This window comes from Ambystoma mexicanum, chromosome 2p (genome assembly GCF_040938575.1).
Source record: "Ambystoma mexicanum isolate Mex_15411 chromosome 2p, UKY_AmexF1_1, whole genome shotgun sequence".
Lineage (NCBI taxonomy): Eukaryota > Metazoa > Chordata > Amphibia > Caudata > Ambystomatidae > Ambystoma > Ambystoma mexicanum.
In genome coordinates, this window is record NC_090923.1 from 1,125,880,404 (window position 1) to 1,125,891,338 (window position 10,935).

Here is a 10,935-nt window from a genome sequence, read left to right on the forward strand (position 1 = left end):
TAATGCAAAGAAAAGTGGGACGAGTCGACAGTAACAGCCAGAATGGGAGGAGGCTGTATGCGGACTTTGATTTGCTGTAAATGGATGCTATGACCATACTAATGCACTCTCGCTGGCTGAAATAGAGTCCTTTCTCTGTGTTTATCTTTCTCGGACACATCCCATATACACATGGCCCCCGTAACAGCACTCGGTCCTTGCTCATTGTTCTTGTCCTCTATGCTGATTGGTCGGTTTAAACAGCTCACTGAGGGCGGGGCTTGGAAGAGGGGCGTCCCGGCCATCCACACGGAGAGTATGAAATGTTTGGCGCGCAAGGGCCGCACAACAACAGAGGAGGGACGAGAACTTTGTAGAAGAGAGTGTGAGCGCACAGACTAGTCTAATCCCTGAATCATGGAGGAGGAAGCAAATGCGGCTTTCCAGGTGAGCCCGCTGTAGCCACGCCGTGGTTCCCCAACATAACGTGAGCGGCGGATAAAGTGATTACCCACCGTTCCCGTCTTTGCAATACACCAGAACCTAGCGTAAGCTAGGAGGGTACCACAGTCGAATGGGTGTTATTTTAGCTACCAGCGTGCGTTATTACCGCAGACCACGGCGTGCTTTGTATTGCAAGCATGGTCTGAAAGAATTTTGTGGGTAATACAATTTTGCGTATATTTAAAGTACTGCTTGCTAAAATAAAAAAAAGATGCGTTTATCACATGTAATGGCAATTCTGTGGGCCGTGCATAGAAGCGTCCGAATTCGGGAACGGCGAGGTTAGTTTTGGTATAGGCATGATTGCGGGAGGGGTGCATGTCATACACCTTAGTGAGTGGGCGATGCCAGTGAGGTTTCGCATTGGTTTGGAGGTGGTAGGTGCAGGTCGTGCATCTGGGAAGGCTGCACAAAAGGGGCATGCGTGGCGGTGCGGTGTCTTGATTTTGGATGGTAATCTAAGTTTTTCATTAGGGGGAGCAGGGGTTAACTGCAAATACCAGGAAGTGAAATGGCATTTGTTTGGCAAAATGCTTGTGATGGCAGCATGGGGTTGTGAGGACGTTTCATGGGTTTATGCTTTGATGCCTTGCTATGTTATGTTCTGTTATATGCAGTTTCGAAGTTTGATCGTTCCCTGCACTAATGAGCTCAAATGCTATGCAACGCAATCGTGCTAACTAAGCCACCCACACATGACATTTCAATACAGCCCCCCCCCTATATGTGGGTACTATTTCTCTAGAACCTACTTACATATTGCACACTTGGCTAATGCATCCTGGGTCCATGAACCACCCCACACATAGATGCTTCCATGCTCTTGATACAGACCTAGTGCAGCTCAGAGTATGTCTGGTCTACATGCATCTGCAACTATCTTGCATTTTCCTATCCACCCCTCTCCCACCCCCCCCCCCTTCAGATCTGCCAGTGCTTGGGGACAATGCAACCACGAAAATGGCAGCGTAGTGCAATTCATAGCTGGGTGCAGCACAGTACTGCAAACCCAACATGTAGGTTGCTATAGGTCGTAAAAAGGTATATAGCTTTTCACAAATTGTGCCCTACTATGTATGTACATCAGGCAGTCTCTTTGCATATATTCCTTCTGGGGCTCTTTCTTCCCTGCACCCTGGCCACCCTCTATGGGCTCTCCTTCCTCTGAAGCCAGTTGTCTTTGACTCCTTTTTCCTTCCTCACATCCTGGAACTTACCAAGAATGCCAATTTCCAGCGCCACTTCCTCAGTAGTTTCAGCACTTTACCTCAAATGATCAATGTTTCTAGAGCTCTGGCACTCTCCAGGTTGGACTATTGCAACAGCCACTTCCTTAATCTACTATCTTCTCTCCACCTCCTCCAGCTAATGGGGCTGCAAGACTTGTCCTTGGCCTCAAGCCCAGGGATTACCTCTCCACTGGCTCTCAGTCGTTGCAAGGATCAAATTAAAATCACTGCATCATCTGTAAGGCTATCTGGGGCCTGGGACTATGCTACAATTTGATCTGACTCTCCGCTTGTGAAGCTGCTTCTCTAAGCAGTGAGCGGGTGGCCAATCCTTTCTCAGCTGGCTCCCTCCTCTGGAGTAACCTATCTTGAGCTGGATCTCCTCAAGACTTTGCTCTTGCCTTCTCCCTCAGTAAACGCCAGTTACTGAGACTGGTGGCCTGGGCCCTTGTGTCCTTCTGGGTCCTGGCCTTCTGTCTTTGTGCCTTTGGGCACACACTGGGGTATGCTTTCTCACACGCCTGCCCTTATTCTACTGGCAGGTGACAACTCTCCTACCAAATGGTCACTGCATTGCACTTAACCTGTTACCCTGCAACTAGCTCTCTGGCACTTCCTTTCTGTGGAATCTCCAGCACTTACCCCTTGTCACTGCTCTCTGCACTTTTCTGAATATTCACAAGGCCTAGTAGGACACCTCTGCCTTTTGCTGTTATTTCAGCCCATTGTCTTTTGTTACCTGTTCCCTTCCCTTTGCCCTGTAGGCTATTTGAAACAATTCCTTTATGTATAGGCACCTTACAATTGCACAATAAATGAAGCTCTAGTGGGCCTATCCCGCCCCTTAGATGGCAGTAAAATCCCTGCTTCTGCTTGCATGGGAAGTATTAAGTCCGCCCCCGTCCCTTTTGACTCAGGGTGAGGCCACACTTCTACCCGGATATGCTGCCTAGGTGGTTAATTATATGCTTGTACTTGTGTACCTACCTACATGGGACAGAACTCCCAGCTTCAGAAGTTGCTGTGCTGACGCACTCTCTAGCGATGGGGAGAAGGATATGGAGAAAACTTCAGACTTGAAGGGTCTGGTCTGCATTGCAGAGCTTCAGGTTGGGTTATGAGGAATGGTTCCCTCATTCAGAAGTTCCCCTTGACTCCTATCCTGCAGGGGTGGGGGGGGGGTGCAGGTGTCTTCTCGCTGGAGCTCAACAAATGATGGGAAAGGCAAGATCTAGCGTGTGGTGTCTGCAAAGTTTGAAACTTCAAAAGCCTGGCTAACAAAACAGAGGGCTTGTGCCGCCCTGTCCCATGAGTCTCTGAAAGCTTGGATGGAGGCCCACTGGCTTTGTGTGGCTATCAAGAGCCCAAAGTATAATCAATCTTGCAAGAATTAAGTTCAGAGGTATGTGTATCCCATTGTGAAAGCACCTTGGCAAAGCTGTCAAATTCCTTGTCGTAACTTGCATGCTAGACTGCCTCCTAGAGTGTTAACTGGACGCAGACACCTCTTCCAATATAGTCTGGCTCCATAAGCATAGGCACTGTATCTCCACCCCACCAGTGTCACAATTGGCTTGCTGTGTTATGGCACTAGTGGGGGGAGGAGTCGGGAGAATTTCTGCTCGCATAGCAGGAAACAAGCCTTCCTAGGTCAATATGGTTTATGGTACAACACTGATCGTGTGATGGGGTTCCTTCGTTCCCAGAACCTTTGGTATTAAGGGGCGCACACCACGCTAGCTGCCCATCCCATGCTTCCGGACCATGTAATTGTGAGTGGAAGTTAACTAGCTGAGTTTGCCCATGTGGTAAATCCAGAAGGGGATGACCATCCTTCTGTTCCTCCTGAACAAGGACCGGCTGTGGTCTGCCTGAATTGTCCAGTCTCTAAATATGAAAAGCTGATTGGGAGGAGGGGGTAATGTTCACCCACATCACCAATTCCCTTTCAAGCTGCTTCAAGTTACAAATGCCATATCATAACACCTTGTCCTACATACCCTTTTGTCACTGTCAACCAGTCGTTTGGTTGGCTTGGTCCCTCAGAGGAAAGCAAATGTCCAAGGGCACTAAACAGAGGCCAGGAACATGTTCTGTGCCTGCCTGCCCCACCCTGATGCTGGAATCCATTTGTATGGGTTGGGTGGCCGGCAGGGTATTCTCTTGGAGATGATTCATGTACTTCAAAGCTGGAGAGGTTTGTTGCATCCCCAGTCATGAAGACAGCCGTCTCAGTGGCAGTCAAGATGTTCTCCAATGGATGCAGGAGCAGTTTTGCCCATGGCACTCTACATTAAAGACTCCACGTGGCCCTGCACCATAGCACTTTGTCTCAAAATGACCTGGAGTGTTGCCTCTTCACCCTGTCGTCGAATGGCCATACCACGCTGCGGTCTGTGTTCCTAAAAGGTACGCCTCTTGGAGTGGGGGGGTGAGCCGGGGCTTGCCCTGTTGGATCAAATAAACCATGCTGTAGGGCCTTGCCTACCCTAATATCCTGTCAGGTGGGCTCCATCTAGTCCAAATACGGATGCGCTACAATGACTTGCTTGTTTACGCCCTTGCAAAGATGTGTGCTTTCGATAGCAAGGCACGTTTACATGTACTGGATAGCCTGTCGATGCTTTGTATTCGACGGTTTGGTATGTCAACCCTTTATTTTCGATGCAATCATTATAAACCAACTTGGTGCCAAGTCACCACTCAGTACTGATGATGCTGGATGTGTCTATGCCGTGTGAGCTGAAGTAACAATTTTATTTTTATCCATAGCCTCTTGTATGTACAACTGCCGGGGGGGTCAGAGATCAGTAATCCTTGATTGAGTCTTATTCCCAAGAGGTATTCTCATAACCCATTAAGTTTCCCTTGGACTTACTTTTTTGAACGATGGTTTTCTTTGCCTGTCCTCCACCCCTTGGTGCTTAGGGGGCCCTTTCTTTGGATTTTCCCTTGTACGGTCACATCCTTGCTGCCACTTCTGGAATAGAGAGACCATGTTTCCTTCCTTTCTTTCTTTATGCTCTCTCCTGGCAGGTCCTGAAGTATTTCACCTTACTCCTCGAAAGCTCACCAGGAATGTCCTTGTTTCCTTCCGCCCCCGCACCTCCCCCTTCCCAAAGAAATGTCACTTAAGGCACTGTCAATGAATGCCATGCAGCGACCGCTTAAGTTATCTGCCCCTAACTGGGATCAAGCGTGTCCCATGTTGAAGGGTTGTGGGGCGTAATGGTGAGTCATCTTGTGCCATGGTGGATTGTGACAAATGCTTGGTGGTACTGTAATGCTGTGGTGGGAATGGCACACTGTGTGTTGACTAGTCCTAACCCTGGTAAGAGGACAGGCTAGGATAGGAGGATCTCATTTGTCGGAGCAGGTTGCAGGTCCAGTTTGGCGAAGGCTCTTAGGAGTTGCTGATTATTTTGCATGATGGGGAGTGGTTGCATATCGTGCATTGGCAAGGGTGCTGCAGACCATGGCTGTGAGGGCGTTCATTAGGTGGTATGGATTGTATGTTTCTATGGGGCAAGCTATATTGGGTGCTGGTGTGGCTGTAGGGCGTACACTGGGGGGGTATCCACAAATGAATGACCTACAGCAAAGACAATTGCCCCAGATCATTCTGGGGAGAAGGGCTGAAGAACATGGTTTGGGTGTATTGGGCTGTGACTTTCCGTATAGAATAGCTGCACTTTGTGTGGGGACGAAAAGGCACGTGCATTGTTGGATACTTTGTTGCCATCTGCATGCAAACGGGTTAAGATGTGTCATGAAACTGTATGTGTTCTTGCATTGCTAATCCCTCGCCCTTCTCTTTCAGGCCTTTTCTGGTGATGCTCTTACACTCTATGTATCCTCCTTACTACCTGCTTGGGAACTTGCATCTGGTGAAGACTCTGACCAGGCCATTCCTGCCTCGCTCTGCCCTGTGCAACAGCCACCAGCCCACACTCTGACTACCCAGCCACCATATCTGCGCTACAAGACAGAGCTCTGCAGCCGTTATACTGAGAGCGGCACCTGCAGTTATGATGACCGCTGCCAGTTTGCCCATGGTCTGCATGAGCTAAGAGTGCCCAGCCAGCACCCAAAGTACAAGACCGAACTGTGCCGCTCTTTTCATTCACTGGGCTTTTGCCCCTATGGCTTGCGCTGCCTCTTCATCCACAGCCCAGATGAACGCAGGCCACCCCGGCCTATTCGTCCACCACATCCTGGTGTCCGGAGACGTGCTGGCCTTTGCCGAATGTTTCAGTCACAGGGGGGCTGCCCCTATGGTGATCGTTGCCACTTCACTCATGCTGATGAGGATGATAGGCCACGCAAAACCATGTGCCGCACCTTTAAGGCACTGGGTGTCTGCCCCTACGGTTCCCGCTGCCATTTCCTACACAAGATGGGCACAGAAAACCATCCAGAGTTGCCCTCTCCATTGCTGTCGTCGCTGCACTGCCGGGTGGGTCAGTCCCAGCCTCCTGATGGTTCTCTCTCCCCCATCTCGGATGAAGTCTCTAGTTCCTTGGGCACTCCTGAGCTAAGTGCTGGTGGGACATCTCCTTTGCTGCACGAGTTTTCTGCCAACAATGCATTTGCATTCTCCAGCCTTCTCTTGCCGCTGGCCCTCCGGCTGCAGGGTCTGCATTGCTCCAGAGAACCAGGCTCCCCGGCCTGGGACGAGTCTGCCTTTGGAGTGCACAGGGGGGACCTCTCTGTGAAACACTAGCACGCCTCTTGTGTAAACACTAACACTTCTGGAGGGTGATGAATAGACCCCCCTTCTTCCCGACTCGGGCTTCGTGCGACCTTCTCATACTGTTTACGTTCACTATTGACTTGTTTTTATATCCATTTTAGTTTTTACTGTATTTAATTCATAAATGTGCCCGTCTCTTTTGAAATGATTGTATAGTGTATTTATGGAGATGGAAGTGCTAATTAAAATTAAGTTAAATTTTTTAATTAATATTTAGAGTTATAACTGTTACCGGGCATCTGCTGTGACCTTTCTAGGGTGCAGGGTTTGTTATGATGTCCACCATGTTTAATGACCACTGACAGTTTAATAATAAAAGGGAAATTAATACTGCTTTGAAGTCATGACTTGCTTTATCCATGGATATGGGTACTCGACAAAAAATACTAAGGTGGTATAAATCTAGTCCCTTTATCGTGTTACCACACTACTGTGCCTAACCTTTGCTCTAGCAGTGCTGACTTGCCGATGTGAATCCCATGCTATGTTGTAACTACTGCTTCCTTGGTTTTATTTGTGGCAGAGAAAGTGCAACACAATCTTCATAGTGGAGGGTGTACAGTAGCGCAACCCTTTTCTGAACCTATTTTGTGGTGAGCAGACTCGCTCTGGCACCATATGGCAGGCCCATTAATGTTTGTGAAATACAGGTAATGTTCTGCGGTATCCTTAATAAGTAGTATTTAACTCCCTCTTCTTGCTGTTTACTATTTTGGGTTGAAAGTGCTAAATATGTAACCAGTAATGGTATGTTTTTGGGGCAGTAAGGTAGGTTGCCTTCAACACCATCCTGCCAGATTAGGGTTTTATGAAGTATCTGGCTGCAAGAACTGCTGCAGAGTTCCTCTTTGGAGGAGGGATGTGCAGTAGTATCCTAGAATAACTGGTTGTTGGGAGTGGAGGGGGTGGGGTGCAGTGGGCGTGTTGCAGAATGGCTGGCATGTGGTGGGAGCTTTAACTTTTTCAGAAGTGCATCTAGTAAATTGGGATGTTGAGATGTGTGGCAGACTGGATTGCTCCAAGTGTGCTTGTTATAGTATAGTATGGTGTGGTGATCTGCACTGGATCATACTCTGGTGCCAGCATTCAGTGTCGCCCCATTGAAGTGTGACGTTTCTATTGAATGCCTCTGGTTTATCCCTTCTAACCCCGATTGCTCTACCAAATGAATTGGCTGAGGATGCACAGCAAATATTTTTCCACACTGCCCCACAGGTCACTTCTCTCCTACAGGGGAGCATGGGGACAGATTGGATATTTATTGATTATAATTCACCCCATTCAAAGGAGTATTTGGGGGTGGGTAAAATGTGACGTTGCAGCGCAAAGAATATAGTTTGAATTGTCATGGCAAATCTGAGGTCGTAGCATAAGGGCAGGGGCAGGATTGAAGTGACGCCACAGGCTAATGGATGACTTGGTGAAGATCAGATGTCATTTTGTAATCTTCAACAGGGCTTGTAGGCATGGTGGATCATGCAGTGAGTGGAGGGACTCTGAGTATGTAGTCTGTGGCTTTGTGCCCGAAGGTCATGCATTTATTTTTGCAGTGGGTGCACTTACTTGCAGGTGTACATGTTGACAGTAGCTGGAGGTATGATAATCCCATAACATGTATTAGCTCAACTTCCCACTGAAGATTGAGTTGGTGGTTAGCATTACAGGAAGGAGCATTGTCTTTACAAGCAAACTTGATGTCAAGGGTGGTGTGCAAGCTTAAGCATATACCCTTTTCCATATGAAGGGCAGAGTTGAGGAGCTGGTGACTGGTGCACGTGTAGATAAGACTACTTGGGAGCCTTGGCATTACTATTGCTGAACCTCCGTGCTAGGGTAATGGTGGTGTGAACATGGCAGAACGTTTTTGTAAAGTACCTCCCTGCACAACTGATTAACCAACTCTCAAGGAACTTGGCATTGTATTGCTCTGGACTCTTTAACCTCCTATCCCAGTTGACTGAACGTAAAATCGGCCAAAAGGAGTTGGGCGTTGTATTGGAGACAAGGTTTATTTAAGTGGTTCTTGGGTGTGTGTAGTTTGGCTAGGCCAGTGGGCCTGTGAAATACTGGTGGTTGGAGGGGAGCATGAGCCGGGTGGTTAGTAAAGTGGGTACTCGACCATCTGCAGGTGGCTATCTTCCACAATTCTATCTAAATGTGGTGAATGGTCAGACCATTCTCCTCCCACATGGGTCCCTTTGTCCCTCTGACTGCACCCCCAAAAGCCCTGCCAACCTTGTTCACGAACAGCCGCCCAATAAAACTACTGTCCGCTGCTGCCTTCTCATCCACTTTCATCGCTCCCTGTTCTCTTCCCTTCAGACTCCACCACCGACTCTGCTCTCCGCAACCTCCACTTGGCCGTCACCAATAACCTTGACATTCTTGCCCCAGTCATGGGGATCTGCCTGAAACCCACCTCCAAGCTTAACACCTGGTACGTCTCTGAACTTGCAGCCCTGAAACCATCAGGCTTACGCTCTAACAAACTGGCCTGCCGCCTGCTCCAAAGGCAATACTCTCCATCCATGCCAAGAAAAGGGCCCACATTCAGGCATGGATATCTGGTGCATCCAACAGTTCAATCAGCAGGAGAACTAACCATATTGCAGTCTCACCCTCCCCTTTCTTCCCAGGCCCTCATTGGCCACACACTTAACTCTGGATGCCCTGAACACCCTTACTCATCCCTACCCTGCCTCAACAGAAGTTACCAGAGTTGTCTACTCCATGAAGGTCTCTTCCAGCTTCCCCCTTGCTCCTCCAGAGCCACAAAGGAAAAGATTTGCTCTTGCCACCGTACTTGCTGAGTTTTGCAACCTCTGCCACTGGATATTTCCTGCACTTCCTTGTGCCCCTCCTGAGAAAACCATAGCAGACCCTACCTGTCAACCAACTACAGCCCTATTTCTATCGCTCCCTTCCTGGGGAAACTACTGGAGAAGCTGGCCTTTACTCCACTATCCTCACACACTGAACTTGTTGGTGGTCTCCAACCATCAATCTGGATTCCGAGCATCCAGAGGTATGGAAACTGCTCTTTGCACAACCCAGGAAGAAATGCTCCCATCACTGGACTCCCAACTCCTCAGCTGTCCTCATCCTACTCTAACTCTTCTCTGCCTTTGACAGTAACCATTCCATCCTCATACAAGGACTCCCACAATACCTTTGGTATATCAGGAATGGCCGACCTCCTAACTGACTGCTCTTACCCAAGTCTTCTGGGCACCTTCTCCTTCCTGCTCCACCTGTGGTGTCCCCGGGGCTCTAACCTCTTCAAATGGCTCTTCAACACTTTTGCTCAGATGGCACTCCATCTCCTCCTTCTCCCCCCAACTTAAGTAGACAACAAAACTAACTTGCTGTTGACTCTCTTGCACCTTCCATCATCACTATCTGCCATCCAGCCCTGGTGCACTTCGAACTATCTCTGCCTCAATGCCAACAAAACTCAGATCCTTCGTTTTGTGGCCCCTGCTCCCTCCTTCCCCAAACTCTGGCTTTCTCTATGGACTCTCCTGCTCCTTCATCTGAAGCAAAAAATCTTGGGAGTCCTCTTAGACTCCCCTCTGATTCCTCCCTCACTCAGGATGTTGTCAAAAGTGCCACTTTTAGCTCTTCCTTCTCGAGGGAATTCTCACAGAAGCTCAATGTTACCCGAGCCCTGGTTTTTCTATAGGCTTTACTATTGCAATATCCTCCTGAATCTACCTTCCACTCTACAACCCCCTCCAGCTAATCCAGAATAAGGCAGTAAGACTTATCCTTGGCCTTAAGCCCAGGGACAGCATCTCTCCTGCCTTAAAACGTCCTGGCTCCGGGTTGCTGCAAGGATTAAATTCAAATCCCTCTGCATCATCCACCAGTCTGGGGCCAGAGGACCATGCTAGAGGACCATGCTATCTGCAACGCTTACTAATATTTTAGACCTCTACATTTCTCTGGCACCAACTTGGTAAAGCGTTGCTCTAAACCAAGGGCAGGAGGTCTCTCTCCTCAAATTCCAGAAGCTTCTCAAGACTTTCCTCTTTACCTCCTTTCCCCTCCCCTGCTAATCTCAGTTGCTGTGATTGGTGTCCAAGCACTTGCCTCTGCACCTTCTGGCCTTGTCCTGGAGGCTTGCACGTTTCCACCCAAGGCAGCTCCAGGCCATTCAGCACTTATCGTACCATGCACTTCATCTTGTTGGAGCACGGACACACCAGCACCTACCCCACTCCCCTCTTCCTAGCTGCACATGCACGTTCTGAATACTCTAGGCATAGGTGTCTTTTTTTTTTTGTATTCCCCCCGCACCCCCCCCCTCCACAGAATTTAATATTTCAATCCCATGTCCCTCCCTGTTGCCCTGTCGGTGCTTTTTGACTTAATGAACAAGCGAACAATAAATTACTTTTTATTGTAACAAGGTGCCCTTACTAGACATGCAATTACATCTTTCTGGCCCCTAAAGTACATCTAGGTGTG

General features: G+C 48.7%; 1 protein-coding gene across 1 annotated transcript; it reads left to right on the forward strand.

Moving 5' to 3' along the window:
- The first annotated feature begins 237 nt into the window (after positions 1–237).
- On the forward strand, positions 238–6,798 carry LOC138567192 (mRNA decay activator protein ZFP36L2-like). Its single transcript, XM_069645167.1, has 2 exons — positions 238–426; positions 5,533–6,798. The coding sequence occupies exons 1-2, from the start codon at positions 397–399 to the stop codon at positions 6,433–6,435; spliced, it is 933 nt and encodes a 310-aa protein (XP_069501268.1). The 5' UTR covers positions 238–396; the 3' UTR covers positions 6,436–6,798.
- The last annotated feature ends 4,137 nt before the right edge of the window (positions 6,799–10,935 follow it).

Excerpts from the sequence above, each read along its gene's own strand:
- LOC138567192 (XM_069645167.1), top strand. The coding sequence starts at position 397 with ATGGAGGAGGAAGCAAATGCGGCTTTCCAG. Across the intron at positions 427-5,532 it reads AAGCAAATGCGGCTTTCCAG|GCCTTTTCTGGTGATGCTCT; the intron begins GTGAGCCCGCTG and ends CTTCTCTTTCAG.